Below are 18,902 nucleotides of genomic sequence, written 5' to 3'. Positions count from 1 at the left end.
GTGATTGAATTTGGCTTACACCATATCTCATGCCTCTGGACATGATCTCAAATTGCTTGATGGAAACGTTGTTTTCGCATTCTGTACATGAGAAAATATGATCTTTGATTCTCTTAGAGCCAATATCGTTGAGTTTGAGCTAGTCCGAAGTAGGCTACAGTGCAGTTTTTGTTTTTTACTGTTTATAGATTTAATAAACCATTGTATTTTATTCAGATGTACCGTAGTTAAATTGTATATATGTTATTCCTGAAGAGGGCATCTTGTGATGTCGAAACATGTAAATAATATGTAATATGTTTAATATGTAATAATAAACCGTATGTTCATTGTTTATTCTTAAATGCTCGTGTTGTTGATTTTTCTTTTTTGTATTGGTTGTAAGGTTCAGTCGTCCCCGCATGGTTTCATCAACTGGCACACCTCCAGTTGCTTTAGGTATGTGGAGCCAACTGGTTCTTCCAACTAATTCATCTACTTTAAACTGTTAGGTTTGGTGGCCGTGCTTAATTTACTTTCGTGTACGTAACCTTTAAATTTGCATCGCATGCACGTTTTAAACTTTTGTAGTTTTGCCACCTTTTCCTTTTGTTGGTTTTGTTCCCGTTCACTATTTGTAGCTTTATCATTACTGTTGTTTTCCGACAAAGAAAAATAAATTGAATTGAATTGAAACCGTTCAATATTTAATTTAATTTGTTGCGTAGTTTTGTTTTTCTGTAAATGTGATAAACTTGAATATGTTAAACTTGATCACGTTTCTCGGCTTCGAATGCCTATGGTTCAGCAAGACAAACTCTTTACCGAAGCTCTAAACCCAAAGCAATCACCAAACATCTACTAAAATCTAGTTTTTATTTGATGAGTTTGGCAAATGCAAAGTGTAGGCTATGCCTACGTCTTGATCAATAAGTTGACTCTTTGGGCTCTTGAAACCAAAAAGCGGCCAAAATAAAGCATATGGTAACAATAAATGTTTGTCAGCAGCCAATTGTAGCAAGAATTGACAGCGATAGACTTTGGTGTCTTGTGGTCTGTAGCTAATGCGAGCTTTACATACGTCATTTCTAGGTTGTATAATATGCACTAAAAAAACGGAGACCCCATAATTGCATCGAGGCACCAAGTGACGAAGTTAGGCTGGGGCCCTGATTATATGACAGTGTAGCTCAATATAACCACGAAAAATGCTTCCTCTACAGCTGTGATAGCCTACTTCAAATATAATTTTATAGCCAATATCTATATTGTTATTTCAAGTTTGTTTAATTTGGCTAAATAGACGAGTTTGGTGAATGGTATTCAAAGTTATGTCCTTTCAACAAGGTTTATTAGCCTTCTCCAGTTGATTCATATTCAGTGCAGGTAGGCCATGAGTAAAACATTGCTTTCACAAGTAAAAAAAGCAAAACAGTTTGTAGCAAATGACAATAATTCGCACTTATTATTATTATACAGACACAGTAACGCAGGATATTTTTTCAAGTCTATCTAAAGTTTAAATCAACAGCATTTTGCTTTCACACCAATACGTTAACACATCACCAGCAGTTCTTTCACGCGCCATAGCATATGCGCAATTACGAGAGCCCATTATTAAGCGGCTTTTCATTATATCACTTGCCCAGTTTTTGTTATAAAAGTAATTAAAATATATAGGCCTACTAAAAAGGCGCGTTAAATAGGCGTTTATATAAACATATTAAACAATGGTGTGGTCTGCGGCACCGTTTGCTTCTTCTTGCCGCACATACAGATTGCGGATAATATGCTAGTCTGCTAGGCTATATTTCTGTATATTGAAGTGTAATATTCAGACGCCGGTAGGAAGGCGATTGAACCGCACCCAGGCCTTTAGACAGGTGATCCTTGGTTTAACCAATTCAGGAAAGTTGTGGGCACTGGGTAGCCTATAGTGTAAAGTGTAAATCATATTTACATTACCTACTGTAGGCTATAAGCCTATGTTTAGCACAAAACCGTGCTTACTGGCATTTAATATAAATAATAATAGTATAGGCTATTTATTTTATACAGTTCTTGCTTTGAGCTTTCAAGATATTCCTTTCCCAATAACCCTCGGTTAGGTCGGCCAGCCTTTGGTCGGCTTCTAATAACACAGAAGATATCGTACATGGGGAATACTTATTCTGCACAGCAATCCACGAAAGAAGGTAGCATACGAAATTATAACACAGAATATGATATTAGTACGAAAACTTGCATAACAAAAAGTACAAAAATAAAAACAAATGTAATCACAGTCTCGAAAGTTTTCACTTTATTTCAGTGTGATGACGTAATAAATGGATGAAGTAAGGCTTGCTTCGAAGTTATTCGTTTTTTGTAATCGAGCCTGCAAACACAAAAAAAAACATTATTGAGTGATAATGATTCACCATGTTGTGGTGTTGATAAATTGAACATTACATTGTACTATTTAAGCCTTCTTAAGGAGAGTAGGATGGCCAGTTGCTTTCTCTCGACTTTCCTGCAGCAACTTTTTCCCACCCAATTTGTTACATTCTAGTTGAGGTGAGAGATGTTTTCAACAACCAGCTGAAGCCGGGAATCAAACAAGGTTTGCATAATTGGAAAGCCAACGCCTATCCATTGCGCCATCCCACCGCCACAAGAAGTCTATTCATGTAAACAGGGCCGTTGACAGGATTTCTTGGGCCGAGTACCAATTTATTTTCGGGCCCCTTTTATCCACAATGTTATGAATATAAAGGTTGCTATTGAAATGGGGATGACACATGTCGTTCAAAGTAGAAAATTAAGAAGAATAGATCAGACCCGATATGCCAAAAGCATGGTTGTTTAACTAATCTTGCGCAATATTAAAATTTTCCGAACCGCAAAACTTACTATCTCCATCTAGCAGTTGCTTTTTTGAACTTTTATTTGTCACCTGGCGCTAGAGTATTACTTGCCAAATCCATTGATGTTTCACTGGTCATTCTAGGCTCACCAGAAGAGAATTTACAGCAAAGTTAGTGCAGACGGTCAGAAAGTTTTGAATTTGATTTGGGAAAGGTTTTTGGGCCAATCAAACATTTGGTGATTGCTGCAATCTGAAAAGCGGTTTTGGTCTAATTTTTAGTCCCGAAATAGGGATAGCAATTTTCTTACCTGTGCCATTTTAGTTTTTGAGTTTAAACAAACATTAGCTGGTTTATTTTAAAATTCGTGTTTTGGGCTATATTTCACTAAATATTCGTGGTTAGGGAAAGCACTATACTAGACTAAACTATAAATTTTTATTTTACTGTTTGGTGGCTGAAGTGGCTATTTTACTACCAGAGAGCTGAAGTGGGCCCAGTACCCGGAAGGGGGCCGGTACTTTACCATCTGACGGCTGAAGGGGCTGTTTTAACCTTTGATGGCAATTCCTTTAGATCTGATTATATTAAGATCTTCATAATGTTTGAAGTCGCAGGGAACCTTTTACATCCGGGCCCCTTAAATATTCCGGGCCCTTGTCCAAAAGTACCACCTAGACCCCCCCCTGTCAACGCCCTTGCATGTAAAAAAAAACTAACTAGAATACCCAAAAAATCCCTAACTCATCAAATTCCCTAAACTTGTCCCTAAAAGTGGTCAAAAGTCCCGATTTAGGGACAAATTCCGTAAAATGAGAGCACTGGTTACCATACTTTCCAAGCAATGTAATAGCTGATTTCGCAATTATGAATGATGCAACAATAATTCTAAGGTGTCTCGCCTGGCTTTTGTCTGTGACAAAATATTGTTTTCATTATTTTTTTTTTAAATGCAAGTTGAATTTGTGTGATTTCTGTATGTCTGCGAGTCAAACATAAAACATTGTGCAACAGCAGGCGCGGACCATTCAAAAACGTATCGCCGGACTGTGGACACCTCTGGACTACGGAGTTCAACTAAAAAGTTAGGAGCCCTACTTTTGCTACGAACATGCCAGAATCTTTCCCATTTAACAGCATTTGCACCGCGATTCCACAACAAAATCCTTAACAGGCACTATTATCGAGTTTTTATTTCCACCTTTCCAATATAATCAATCTACGGTAGCCTACAGGTTTTTGTGTTCGCTCTGTTGTTTTGACGAAACGTTGACCTAAGAAAAGTGACATTTTTTTCGAATTGTGGACTCGAAGTTTGAAAATGAGGAAACATAATATTAATTATAATCAGACTTTACTTTCTCATTTTGTTTAACGTTTCCTTTCCACTTTTTACAGATCTACGATATTATTGCATAAGTTATGATTTTCCACTTTCAAAATATTTCATTGATTTAAAAGGAATTTTAAAATATCAGCCCTAATATGCTATTTTCCAAAGCGACATTTTAAAGGTTTTATACCTCGTTCTACTAACTGTAAAACAGTTGGTCTTAAATTTAATTTTTCAAGTATATATCTAGCGAGCCAAGTGCTTTCAGCTGGAAGGGATGGGGGCGGTTAACAAGATCCCGTTAGCGGCAATGACATTTTAATCAAGTAACAAGGTACAGTATTATGTCATTTGCGCATTAACTCAAATAATATAAAGTCAGTAAGTTGATGAAGGCACTTTATTTTAACTTACTCAAAGCAATGCTTGATGAAATCAAATAGTATCGTTGGAACGCCGTATAATACTTCCTCTAAGGACTTCCGGTATGGCGTTCTTTTGAAACCGTTCTTACATTCGTAGCACACGGCCTCTGCGAATAGTTTTAAAAATATTATTTCCAAACTAAAATAATGCCGGCTGTGTGGCAAGGACGTGGGTTCGACACCGCTCCTGAGCACGAGGCTGTGTCTCGGCAAGGCACTTAATGACACACCAAAGAAAGGGGAGCAGCTGACGCAATGACTGTACAATGATTGTTTCTGTGGTGCTTCAAATTGTCTGTTGAGTTGAGTATGTGACTGCAGTGTAACTTATATGGAATGTTGTCACAAAGAATGCAAAATAAAAACTTGTATGGAATGTTGTCACAGTGTATGGAATGTTGTCACAAAGAATGCAAAATAAAAACTTGATTATTATTATAATGAAACTACTTTTAGATTATAATAGTAATTGGAGTTATTTTGCAACGAACTGGTTTTGGGCTTGAACAATGAGGGACTCAAAAAGGTTTCGTCCATATGATCTTCCCACCAAAGGAAACGCTTGGTATGATTTAAAACAGGTTATTTCTGCATAGAAACCACGAGTCTATGAATTACTCATTAAATTAAATTAAAAGAAAAAAATGCTCAATGCACAGTGAATTTTGGACTAATGAGTTTTCAATGACTTTTCAATGAATATTTGGCAACAAATATTTTAAAATCTCTTTGATCATGCTTTCAAATTCTTCTATTTCATTTCTGCCCAGGCAAGTTATACACATTGTACAGTAATTACACTTTCATAATACCTTGGTAAGTGTGTATCCTTTCAGATGTTTCCACCATGTACGGAGGGATAAGTCCCATAACTTCCATAATGGAAGCCAATTGATCTGTGGAAGACTCGCCATAAAATGGAACTTTGTCAAGGTAGAGCTCAGCTAAGATGACTCCAACACTCCACATGTCTGCAGTAGTGCTGTAGTTCAGTGCGAGAACAACTTCTGGGGCACGATAATATCGAGTTTGAAAATACCGTCCAGGACAAGGAAAATCTGTATAAGTTTTGATGAAAAAATATTAATTTTTCGTTCAGAGGTCAAATCCGACGCATGATTTTTTGATAAGGCATTAGCAGTCTACCAACTTTAACGTTGAAAAGCTATACTGCGTCCTAGGCGATTAACTAACTCTTTAGCTTACCAACCTTTCGAATACTGAATGCAAGCAAGGTTGAAGTCAGCTATTTTGACGTGAATTGAACTTGAAATGGTACTGTTTGGTGCCAGCATGAGATTTTCCTAAAGATACCAAATATTCATGTTTTGATACACTGCAAAATACAACAGTGCCCATATTGTGCCCAAACAATAAAGTTCGTTTAGGCTTTAGTTTTACTGTGCATTAGCACGAATAGACTAGCAATAAATAAAATGAATGCAGTTAATTAGGCTATTGTAATTGTTTATTGCGCCCCATCATTATCGTGTGAGCTTCCAAGGCCGAGGGTTTATTTTAAAGGAGTTTTTAATTTTAGCAATGTTTTGTTGATTTTGTCGAAGATTTCCAAGCCCGAGTGAAAAATGTATCGTATTGAAAAAACCAATGCAAAAGTTTTTGTGTTTTTTTTTCGGTCCATGTGAAAATCATTCCTCGTTTGTTTTATCAGTTGTTTGAATAAAGATGCCTGTGCAATTACCGGTTTAAGATCTCCGTGTATAATCCCTGCATCGTGCAGTAGCGTCAAGCCTCTTAGGATATCCAGCGTATACTTTCGGAGAAAACTCAAGTCTTGCATTGGACCTTGGCGGACGTCGTCCAATGTTTTTCTGCAACAAGATAAATCAGCATCAGCAATCGGTAACTCATGAACAATATAGCGTGTTGTTCTATCAAACCGACCGTGTATTGTTTCAGCTTTTGAATATTAACACACTTTTTTTAAACTTGTACTTGTTATTGTTTGCGCATTGTTCGAATCGAACTTGGATATTTTTGGAAAGTTATGAGCTTTATCATTTTTACACTTATTGTCAATAATGATTTATAGTTACCATCACGCATTGTTATCACTATAATCATCCCATTGTTGTTGTAGGCCAAAGGTCACCAACTGGCGGCCCGCCACGCTGTATCGCTGCGGCCCGCGGAAGGTATCAGCGTACAAGTATAACCAAAAATACTTTTCTTGAAGAGTTAAAGAGCACGAAGGCAAAAATACTTTCCGGGAAGCATATTTTCGCTTTGCATACGATTCCACCGACCGACCAATCAGATTATAGTTCTAGGTGGGGGTTGCTTAAAGTTATTCCAATGCGATGTCCAGCCACACCGTCCCAGTGGTTGATTAAAACGTCTGTTTACGAAATTGTCTGTGAGCATAGGGTTGCTTATTATAAGTTTGCAAATGTCATGTAAACACTAGTGTGCGTTTCACCGTTATTGTGTTTCTCGAGCAGTGTTCTCTAACTTCTCTTTATGCAATTTTTTTGTTGGCAAAATAGGTCGGTGTGCCAACTCAATTTATAATAAGTTGACAAAATATTATATATAAATTTAAAGACTTTTTCTGAGATTGTATAATGAAAATATTTAGCTTAGTACTGCAAAATGTTTTTTTGTTTTTAAAGACATATGGAACGCTTCACGATTTTGCGTGTCATGCTTGCGCAGGGGTCGTAGCTACTAATCTTCTCTGTATCGCTCCAATTTTAGCATATGTATTGCCGAAGCAAGTACTGCAAAATGTTGTTAATCAACAAATTGTTGCCACGCTGATAAGCACCGCAAGCGACAGTTGTCTATAATGAAAGAAAGACGGTTTTATAGACTGTCACAAAAAGAATGAAAAACCAACTCATTACGTTTTTAAAGGGAAGACTGTTCATGAATTACGATAGAATTACGATTTTTCGATGATTTCCACAAGCGTTTGTTTCATGGTGCCTGGTTTCTTTTTCCCTGTTATTGGAGCCTATTTTTCGCTAATATGTTTGCAGGTCACTATTGTTGCCTGTATTGCAGTGTGTCAAACATTTCCTTGTTTACTGAAATTGTTAATTGCAAGATATCTTTTGTGAAGCGAAGTGACAACACCACTCTTGCTTGGCGATGAATATTTTGATGAAACCGCTCGCCTCGCTATAAGTGCGCAAAACAAGTGGCCTCGCAGGCTCGTTTATTAGTCATTGTTAAAAAAGTCAAAAGTGTTGTAAAAGGAGCTTGGCCTGGCAGTAGCGTTGTTCGATTAATTTTGTTGCTGCGGTATTCTAACATAACTATGAACATTATGTAACACTGGATACTGGGTACGAAATGCGTTCTTTTCTAGCATAAGAGTCAACCAGCACAAAATTTTATTAGTGCGGCCCGCCACAGCTCTCCTTAGTGCCAAAATGTCCCTCATGCAAAAAAGGTTGGTGACCCCTGTTGTTGTAGGCTATATAAAAATTAATTAAATTAATTTATTAACATAAACATGCAAGAACAGGTCATACCCTAACAACCCCATCACAATGCAAAGATGATTTCGAAAGAAAAATGTCCTCAAAACCGTGGAAAAGCGTTTCGAATTGTTGGTTCGATCTTGAACAAGTTTCATTAAGTCAAGTTCTTCCTTGAAATATCTTTCCCTGAAAAATTACTGAAATTAATCCACCATAATCAGCTGAAGATCAATAAACCAGAAGCTATCCTACTATCTTAGCAATCTACCACGACAGATTTGGTAAATCGTTCTACTTGGTGCACAAAGAAATGGTAACATCAAGCGACGCTGTTTCGGCTTTTGGGGAGGGCGCTTAAGTAACGCATTTTAAGGACTGTTTTTCATTCAGAGGCTCCTAGGGATAGATTAATTTACAGACAACACTTCAAAAATCGGGAAACTTCACTCTGTCAGTCTCGGTGATTGAGCCTGCGTCAGTGGTTCAAAACCTCAACAGGCTATGCAAAAAATGCCACAAATAACCCTTTCAGCAGTTTTCTAAGTCCGAAAATAAAGGTACATTTATACCAACCAACAGAACCAGTAGTAAGGCTATTCTAATTTAACATAACGATCTGCTGTAATAAGCGGTGATCTGACAATGAAATTTTCTACGGTTCGAGAAAAAGTTTTCTCTGCCTATAAAACGTTGACTGGTAGTTTAATTAATTATTTTCTGAAAGTTCCTTGGTTTCATATTATCTGTGTTTTCTATAACTTACATAAACATTCTTATGGACGCTTTTAAAGATGTAAAGTGACCTCTCAAAGTTTATTTCGAAATCGCAGGTGTGTGGTGTAATTGTTATGTCTGAGTGTGAGTTGAATAAATCTAGAAAACGACTTTTCAACCGCTACAAAGTTCCCACCCACGCCTCTGTCTTTGCTTGACAATACAAATTAAAAAAAGATGTTTCTATATTGTACATAACTTCACTGGTGCGTAGTTAAAGGGAAATATAGGCTAAAATTTAAACGTTTTATAATCAGTGAAGCATGCACAAATATTCCAACTTTCTAAATAATACAGAAATGCTAACGGCACAGTACAACAATTGCCTGATGTAAATATTTATACAAATACATGAGTAGGGCGCTCAAAAGTCAATAAAGTCAAAATTTTTTAAGGACTTCGTCTATCCACGAATTAAAGAATAAAGTTGTTTTCAGCACCTAGGGGACTGTTTCCAAGAAGTTTATAGGTCAAAATAAAGTCAAAATTGACAATAAAGTCAAAATTTTCAATGAAGTCAAAATTTGTCAAATTATAACTTTTGACAAACTTTTTGTGTTTCTTGAAAGTAGTTTTTGTCAAAATCCTCGTAGAAGCATTGTAAATCAGGAACTGCGACACAATTAAACCACAATAACACCCATAAAATCAGGACATATGCCACAATGTCCACTTGGATCCGCAGTAACTTTTATCGCAAATTGTCCATTGTTTATTCATTGTTACGTATTTAAATAATTTTTATAAAACACTCCCTCTTCACAAACGTGGTCTTTTCGAAAATTAACAATTTGGATTTTAGGAATAGCCTACTGACATTCTGTAATACAAAAATGCCAGCAAGCTAAATTGTCTTCAGCAAAAGTTAGACAGATTTGTCGTGATTTTTCCATTGCCAAAAAACACGACGCACTTTTTATAATCCATAAAACACCTTGACTTTTCAACAAAATATCACATTTGGGTCTGAAAGTGACGAACTATTATGTTTGGATTACTGGTATCAATTCAAGGAAGAACTGTGCCCTCTAGAAATAAGCAATTTTGTTAAGTCAAAATAAAGTCAAAATTTGATAAAAATACAATCAAAAAAATTTTTTTTAGGTCAAAATAAAAATGGGTCTAACAGGAGTTATTATATTTTTTTTCTCCAGACATAGGCCTATACGACAAGCTTGTTGTTTTTGTCGCACTTTAATTTTCGACTTTCCGAGGTACGTTTGATCAAGCAATTAAACATCAATAAGAAAAGTATCAACATTTTAGAGCAAACGATTATTTCACAGGTTCCATGCAGTGAAAGGTGGAACTATAAACTTACGCTGAACTATCGTTGTGCATGACCTTTACCGCCACCATGTGGTGGAGATAACTGACAGGAACCGCATGATCACGTGATAGCACAACAGTGCCATAAGATCCGGTTCCTAGTTTTTGAATAATTTCGTACCGATATTCCAAGTGATCTGCTTTCGCCTGGTTAGCAAAGAGGATTTAGATAGACATTTAACAATTTGAGAAATAGTCCATAACAGAATCTTGGCAGTCGTTCTGACAATTTGTTTAAAATGATCAAATGATTGTAATCATCATCATTAAGTTCCTTCCTCTCGTCGAGGGTTGGAGGCAATGAGGCGCTATGTTTTATTCTGATATCAGTAAGTGCAGCAGTAGATGTCCTTGAGTAGCCTACTAGACTGATAGTTGATATGTTGAAACGAACAAAAACTTTATGATGATAGTGATACTGATGCAAGCAATTCTATAACGTTTAACTTTTCCAAGACAAGTAAAATGTTTTCAGTTTCTCCATTGCTGCGACTGCACTCTTTGTTGCATTAATAAAAACAAAATTATATTAATTTGAATATACAAAAATATGAATGCCTCAGCAAAATAAGGTGTAACTTTAAATTGGATTCAACTTACGATTTTCAATCTTGCTTCGTCATGCTTGACGTAATCAAAGCCATAGTTACGTGGATCGCTTTCATTGTACGTCACTTTGGTGGCGTTCTCTCCAACAAACCAAACTCGGGGGTAATTATCCATCTCTGTTACTTCCCACCACGGCAAACGGTGACGCATTTTACTTTTGATTTCTTGAATTAAAAAGAGAAAATAAATTTCCATTGACGCAATTGAAGTAAAGAAAAGTCTGCATTAGCTATGCCCATTGTACAACCCATCCAACTCGCTACCAGCGCAGTAAATGCCCCCCAGGCTCAAGTGTTTGTACAGCCACGGGGACTTAGAAATACGGGCTGAATGGTTACATTCTGCGGAATTTTCCAGATTTTGTCAACTTTTGGTAATTGTTTGAATGACATTTTCAAAAATTAAGAGCTAAATTTCAATCAGTCGGTAGCAGCAGTGGCAGTCATCAGCAAAATGTGTCATCTGCAAAAATATGACAAATCAAGGCTGCACTTCAAGGTAGCCATGTGCAGCCCAGTTGACGCAGTGTCGAGTGAGCTTATTTGGTTTCATGCCACAAAATTAAAACATATTTGTAGCTTACGTACCGGTGCTACTTTGTTGTTGGCATCTCTTCGAAGCAAATTCAACAATTTGTTTGGCATAGCGCGACTAATAGGCCTGCACATCATTCTTGTCGATGAATATTTATGATATCACAATTCATACGCGATTACAAGCGGAAAATCTGATCAGCTTAGTATTATTATCGCTTTTGCATTTAGATTACTCAGCCTATTCTTCGCTGTAGTACTAAATTAGACCTTATTGATTACTTGGCTCCATTTTAAGGTTTATAAAACTTTATGTGAAGTTATGTGTAATTGTTATATCTCGTATTTTTTTGTAATTTTAAAGGTAATTCATAATGCAGATGCAATGTGTTTTCTACATTGTTTTCTAGGATTAGGCTCCGGAAATAAACACGAGAAACGTTTTCGTTGTATTTATGTTACATCGTTTCTTGAAGTAAGGAAGACAAATAAAGTATAGGCCTACTGTAGGCTTTATAGATGCTTTGTGGTGTATGAGGCTTACAAACATAGGTTACAAAATGTTAAAACATCAGCAACTGAACACTTTACTTACGTTGAGGAGTTAAATACGGCAACAACGTAGTTTGTTTTTGATTGTCAAAAAGATATTTTTTCTTGACTTCGTTATCCATGTTTATTTGGAAAAAATCCATTCCTTTCTTTTCAAGTCCTCCACTTCGTTTTGGAGCTTTTTTTACTTCTTCTCCATCACGTTTTGGACTCAACATCTCATCGACAATCTCTTTGTCTTTAGACACAGCTTTTCCCTCATACCCTCCTTTAAAACTTCCAAGATGATTTAGTGATGAAACGTTGAAGACTTTTTGGTTATCTCCCAGCGGCCTAGTAGCCAACAAATCAGCGTCCACAAAGGCATGTCTTGTTGGACCTGTGTTAATGTTTCATGTTTAGAATACGAGAAAATCATTTAATAAATCAATCCAAAAAATACGACACAAAAATGCAAACAGTTTTATTTTTGCCAACAAGTTAGTAATGTTTAGTCTGTTTTGGTTGTTTACAGCAGTGTGGTTGAAAATTTATTTCCTCCGTGGTGAGGCCTGCATCTGAGCAGAACTCTTTAAATACGGGTTTTGGAGTTGGTCCAAGTGCGTGTGATAGTTCACAGATAACAAAGTTAAAGTTGCAAATACAAGTGGGAACTTTACTTGATCCACTCAGTCTTTCTTAAATCTAGACAAAGCCGCCAAGGTTGAGCTTCTTTAAAGGTAAAACAATCAACAAAGACGTTTATGCAAACTTAACAAACATTCAATATTTTCGTAACTTTTGTTATTAAAACAATAAATAATTCAATTTCACTCCACCTTCGTTATTTATTCTTTTCTTGTAACTTTTCCGATCTACCATCTCCAATCTGGGTTGAAAACTTTGTGAAGTTTCTGTGAATTGAGGAGGATGTGCATCTTCGTTTTGCTGAAGATTGTTTAAACGAACAAGCTTGTTTAGGCTTTTCATATCGTTGTTGCTCACTTGCTTTTCATGTATTGTGTCTATCTTGCGAAGCAATTCTCTCCGATAAATTGGCATTTCTCGCTTGTTTTGAGAAGCTAAGCTTTTGCTCAATAAAGCGTCAAGTTCCTGTTCAACATCAACTTCCTCCTTTTGTTGGCATGCGGGAAGTTGGAAATACAAGCTGACGGCCACTAGAAGGAGCACAAGAGTGGTAACATAACGAACTTTAAACTTTGTTCTTCGCATTGCAAACAGAACAGCAAAACTAACACACAAAATAATTATTAAAAACAACACACAATTCATCTAAAAGTTATTGAGAACAGTAATACAGAGCCAAGTGCCTGTATGCGATGGCGAAATACAATAGGCTACTTTAACCTACACTAAATTAGCTATATGCGTCCGCACTCCTTAGTCTTCAGCAGGCCCGTAATTATACATTTTAGCTTGGGGGGGCTCAAAAGCTGTTGCGAAGTAAAAGGCTATGCACATAACATTTGTAGTTGCAATGAGTCTAATTTGCGGTTTTTCGGGCAAAGGCACGGCATATGTTATAAAGTCACAAGGTGCTAGATAGCAGTAATTTCGAATGATTGGGATAATTCCAGCCAAAACATGGGTAATTCCAGCCAAAATGATTGCAGAATAAAATAGATGCAATATTTTTAACACACAACTTTGTCAGGAATGACCCTCGTGACTTTGTCTGGTACAGGTCTCCACCAAACCAATTTATCCCCTTTGGGGTGTAATATTCTCCAGTAAACGTCAAAAAACACTAACAGCTATCCAATGTTGATGGATTTGTTTTTAAGAGATATTTATGGACAATATTTCCAAAACCAACCTCCTACTCCATTGTAATTGCTTTCACCTGAGATGCCTTGCCAAAAAAACTCACCTAAATTTAAAAATCATTATCGTGCAATCTGTCTGGAATAACCTTATAACACCGACACACGCCCCATCGGCCTGACACTACAGAGACAGGCATGGGTGCGCCTCAACCGTCTCCGTACGGGCGTCGGGCTTTTCCGCTCAACCATGCACCAATGGGGAATGGCTTCTTCCTCCTCCTGTGAATGTGGTGACGAGGAACAGACCGCAGACCACACCATCAATGACTGTACCATCTTCAAGCCACCAAACGGAGTGGAAGGTCTGCGCGTCATGGGTGATGAAACTAAAGACTGGCTGCTCTCTAGCAGCTTTCCAGTGTAGTCCGGGAACATCGTAAATCTGGAGTGGTAAAAGGATAGACCCTCGACCCCAGAAGCTCAGACGACGACGACGACGACGAACCCTATAACTATTACCCTACCAGTAGCCTACATCACAACTACAAAATAACAAGCAAGATAATTGTACAAAGTGACATAGGCTATGAGAATCAAAACAAATTAAATATAGAAAGTCTTGGGTCTGGGATTACTCATTTGGAAAACCAAATGTAGCTTGCCTGGCAGAGTTTGCATTGATGAAGTCCCTTGATATATCGTTTACATTCAAGCTAGAGACTTCTTCTTTGTGTACATGCAACAGCAATAAATTGTACAATTTGTCATGAGACATAGATGTTCTTAAACAAGTTTTTAAACGCTTCATTGCTGAAAATGAACGCTCCCTGCAAGCATTAGTTGATGGTGCTAACAGAATCATTTTCACCAGTGTTTTGACTTCCCCAACAGATTTGAATACAATATGTATCTCTTACTTTGAGCTTGGGGGGGCATTGCCCCCCCAAGCCCCCCCCGGCAATTACGGGCCTGGACTCTTCAGGACATGTTTCGAATTTCGTTTTAACGCCTCAGTAGGCAACAAATTCAAAGATATGAGCTTTGGTGATTTTTTTTGTTTTATTTAGTGGTAAATAAAAAACTGCTTTGCAGAGAGAGATTTCGATCTTTAAAAAAAAGTATTAGTTCGATTAATTATTTCTTAGTTTTTGTGTTAAAAAATAGTAACTATAGGCTACACGTTTCCGTGAGTTTCTAGACATTTTAGTTAATGCAAGTAGACATTTTTCACTTCGAATTTTTATCTCTATCTTACATAGTCATATTGCTAATAATCGCATTGGTTGCAACTTTGCCTTTTGTGAAGTGGCAAACTCGATCGTAGCTGTGTCCATCATAGCGATCAATGTACACAGGTCTTGACAACGTGCCAACCAAAGGCCGATTAACTTCAATTTTGAAATCGAAGCTAATTTAACCTGATATCCCTTTGAAATGATAGTTTTAAGAATTGAAATTGCCAAAGTGTGAATTTTGATCACTGAATCAATGCAAAACTCTTAATTTTACCTTAAAAAATGACAAATATTTTCCAATTACCAGAGTTGTTGGACGCTGTTTGGGTTTTCAGAACAAGTGCCGAAATCTAGTGAATTATTTAAAATTTTAAATGGTAACAACAGCAAAAAATTAACTAAAAATCACACAAAATATATACCGTACTATATCTATTAACTAATACTCAAATTATCAAGTTATGCTAGCGATTTTGGCTACTAACAGATCGGCCTTCAGTCAAATTGTAAGCCGCACGTTGTCATGTCATGGCCTTAGTAGGCTATAAAGGTCGCCATATGGTTCATCATAAGCTCGACTTGCGCCTACAAGATAAACCAATTATCCATTAAGTAGTCACATGTCTAGAAATTAGCCAAACCCAAAATTCTATTGGGTTTATGTCATCTAGCTACTAAACCAAACAATTTTACTCTACTTCACTCTTCTGCAGGCACAGGTTTGTTCATTGAAATATAAGTCAGCTCAGCTTTCCTCTCACATGTCACATCTGGTTGTTTCTGAAGAAGCCAGATGAGCTGCAAGGCCTACTACTGAGTAGGTTTCAGTCAGATTAGCTGTATTTTGTGCAGTTAAGTTAGTAGTCTACCATAGAAATATATAAAGAGCTTTCTAAATTATATCATCATATGATCGACAACGTCTAATCTAGGCCTTCAACAAAACTATCCTACAATTTTCATCAAAAGGTTTTCTGCGATAAATCTGTAAGATATCACACGTTAAATATCTTTGAGTAGCCTACCCAAAGACATAGGGCAACTTTCTCACTGTGAACTTAGCAATTGATAACCCATGGCCTACAAACAATACAATTAGCCTATCTACAGGTTCATTTGTTTAGTTCACACTTTGCTATGCCTATGGACTATTTAACAAAAGTTGTACCTGAGTAAAGAAATCTAAGATTTTCTCGTTTGTTTTAAAGACATGACGCCCGTTATGCAAACAATGGTTTAAGTTTCAAGCCTTTCTTTACTTGCGATGCAGACTACAGTGAAAATTGACCTGGCTGGTTGATTTATCTGCCAACCACAACCCTTTGTGGCAACAACCACGGGACTACCAGTTCAATACCAGCCAACAGTAGAGTGTATGACGTCATTTGGAGCAAGACATACCATGCCATTTAAAACGTGCAGATTTTATTGGGCATTTTAAAATGACGAATACTGAAAAACAGAATGATAGATTCGTTCCACTTTGCCTTACAAAAGTCAATCTGAATGGACTGGATTGTGCGCGTCCATCCATCGTATCCATCAATCAGTCAATTCTTCATCTTGAAGTTAAAGTTTGAAGGTCAAGACTTTTCATCATTAATAACAACATATCGTTATGTAGGCTACTTTTTCTCAGAATCCCACGAACAACCGTGTGGTTTCCAATGCAGATGGTGCTAAACTAAAGTCTTGCGTGTCTCAGATGCCAACTCAGAAAAAACTTGCTCTGACTGTCGTCCTGTAGTAGGCTACTTTTAATAATATAATGCTTGTATTTGCAGGCCTATAGCCCTGTAGGCCTATCCATCGCAAAATACGTTGCTCCTCAGCACTGTACAAATCAAACAGCATCAATGCAGTAGTATAGGGACGCAAAGGAGTACATTATAATCCGAATCCATTCCATTGCTGAGTGCCTGGAAAAATAAGATTTATTAGCACTTTTGAAAAGTCTTTTGTATGACTCAGCATAGGGAGTCGAACCCACGCACGAAGCATCGAAGAGACATAACTACAGCCATCAAGTCAGGTGGTTCCATTATTGTGGCATACTATGTTGTGCCTGGGCCCATCCGTGTGCCCTGGAGCGGTATCGAACCAACGTCCTTTCTAAACTTGCACAGACGTTTTCACCACTCTGCCATCCAGTGGGTGAATAAAAAGACCTGGCCGACGTACAGAAGGCAGAGGTTTAGCTCTGCTTCTGCTCTTAAAAATGAGGTTTTCAACTTTTTTGATCGTGTTTACTTCTTGGTGACTTGAGGTAGTTACATGTAGCCTATTTGCACTAGCAACTTGGGGATCATACTTTAGGTATTTACACGCATTTTAGTTTTCTTCGTTTAGCACAGGGGTTCCCAAACTGGGGTAGCCTACATGTACCCCCAGGGGTACATTTTGACTTTTCAAAGGGTACATTAGGAATTGCTGGGATTTTTTAAACAATCAAAGAAATGTGAATATTTTGTCACTTCGTTGAGGGATGATTTTTTTATTTTTATTCTTGCCTACCTTGTTGATATTTTTGACGCTCAGAATATGCTAAACACGAGTCTCCAAGGAAAAGACCCAACAGTGTGTGAATTCATGGCTAAAGTCAAAGCATTTCTGGCGAAACTTCAGTTGTGGAGGGGAAATGTTTGCTCTGGCAACTTTTCCAATCCTTTCACCACGAACGCTCAGACACTGCAGGCTGGGACAGGGATGCAAGAGGAACTGATTGAACTCCAACATGATGGTTTTGCACGCGATGTGTAGGCCTACTCTGAGAGAAATTTAAGTGATTTTTGGTTTACGATGTGCAAGTCGTACAAAAAGATTGCGGAACCTGCTATTCATGCATTGTTGTTGTTTCCATCAACATGGTTGTGTGAGTCAACATTTTCAGTGCTACTTGGAATCAAATCAAAAAACAGATCACAGCTCAAAACACCTGAACATGATCTTCGTTGTGCTGTTGCTAATGTTTCACCTCGTATTAATGAGCTTTTTGCTAAAAAGCAGGCTCATCCATCACATTAACTAGGATTGCTGGGCTTATTCAGCCGATATATTGTTCGTTTGATTGATTGATTGTAGTGTTTGTTTAACCTTGGATTACATTGTTATGAATAACTTTGTATGCTTTGATTGGTACAAAATATCATGTATGCAGTCTTCTAATGCAGCTCTACTGTTAATTTATTGCAATATCTAATAAACTTTCTAAAGCCAAAAGTATGAGAAAATTTTGGGGGTACACGAGCGAATCTATAAATTGACCAAAGGGTACCGATGAACAGAAAGTTTGGAAACCCCTGGTTTAGCAAATTCACCTAAAGGAAGGCTTACGAATATAGTTTAGTTGTTTTTTTTTATGTTCATAGTAGCGAAAATAACACACACGTCAACGTAGCAAAAGTCAAAAAAAGTAGCAGAGACAATATAAACATTAACGATATGAATATAACTTAGGCTATAGGCCTACGCTAACAGCACACTTTATAGTGTGACAAAATAAATCTAGTTCAATTTAGCAAAAACGTTTTTTGTCAAAAGTCTGTTAACAGCATTTGTATAAATGTGGTGCGTGTTGTCTTGTTGGAAAGCTTCTGCCCACTTTGTGGCCTAATAATTGATTTTGATCATCACTACAATCACCATCAAATGCAGTTTGTTTGTTTGTCATATCTTTATCCTGCATTGCGGGAAAGCGGACTTGAGCGCTATGCATCTGTGTACGCCTTCCCAGAGATGTACGTATACGCCGCATACTTGCGGCGTAGACTTTTTGTGTACGCTAACGCTTGCGGCCACATTTTTTTGGATAGTTTGCGCTTGAGGCTACGCCGTAAAGTTTTCGCGGTTTTTTAGCGCATAGCGTCAACGCATACTTTTTAATGTATTTTTTTTTCGCTACAACACGCCAATACCTTCCAGCGCTGTAGTTGAAAGAATGCTTTCAATGGTGAAAGACATATTAGAACCAAAACACAGCAAAAATGTCAGATGAACACTTTCAGATGCTTGTGTTTCTTCGTGGAAATTCAAAATAAAACTTGTTTGTTTCGAGTGGTTTATGCCGTGTGAA

The 18,902-nt window shown here is 37.3% G+C and overlaps 1 protein-coding gene and 1 non-coding gene across 2 annotated transcripts; both read right to left on the bottom strand.

Moving 5' to 3' along the window:
- Positions 1-929: 929 nt before the first annotated feature.
- LOC145777595 (dual specificity tyrosine-phosphorylation-regulated kinase 3-like) lies at positions 930-12,146 on the bottom strand. The gene is made up of 9 exons (XM_082589015.1): positions 11,873-12,146; positions 10,736-10,908; positions 10,128-10,282; positions 8,084-8,218; positions 6,286-6,415; positions 5,794-5,887; positions 5,396-5,641; positions 4,573-4,690; positions 930-2,356 (listed from the first exon to the last, which is right to left on the bottom strand). The coding sequence occupies exons 1-9, from the start codon at positions 12,045-12,047 to the stop codon at positions 2,287-2,289; spliced, it is 1,296 nt and encodes a 431-aa protein (XP_082445141.1). The 5' UTR covers positions 12,048-12,146; the 3' UTR covers positions 930-2,286.
- On the bottom strand, positions 7,215-7,325 carry LOC145777816 (U6 spliceosomal RNA). The gene has a single exon (XR_014290386.1). It is a non-coding gene; the product is annotated as a U6 spliceosomal RNA (small nuclear RNA).
- Positions 12,147-18,902: the final 6,756 nt, after the last annotated feature.

This window comes from Aplidium turbinatum, chromosome 9 (assembly GCF_918807975.1).
Source record: "Aplidium turbinatum chromosome 9, kaAplTurb1.1, whole genome shotgun sequence".
Taxonomy (NCBI): domain Eukaryota; kingdom Metazoa; phylum Chordata; class Ascidiacea; order Aplousobranchia; family Polyclinidae; genus Aplidium; species Aplidium turbinatum.
The sequence above is the reverse complement of the archived record's forward strand: the minus strand, read 5'-3'. Positions and strand labels throughout refer to the sequence as shown.

Bases quoted from the DNA above. Each gene is read 5' to 3' on its own strand.
- LOC145777595 (XM_082589015.1), bottom strand. From the start codon at position 12,047: ATGTTGAGTCCAAAACGTGATGGAGAAGAAGTAAAAAAAGCTCCAAAA. The intron at 10,283-10,735 runs GTAAGTTGAATC...TTTGCTAACCAG, and splicing joins ACGAAGCAAGATTGAAAATC to GCGAAAGCAGATCACTTGGA. The intron at 2,357-4,572 runs GTAAGTTAAAAT...TTGTGTTTGCAG, and splicing joins TTCATCAAGCATTGCTTTGA to GCTCGATTACAAAAAACGAA.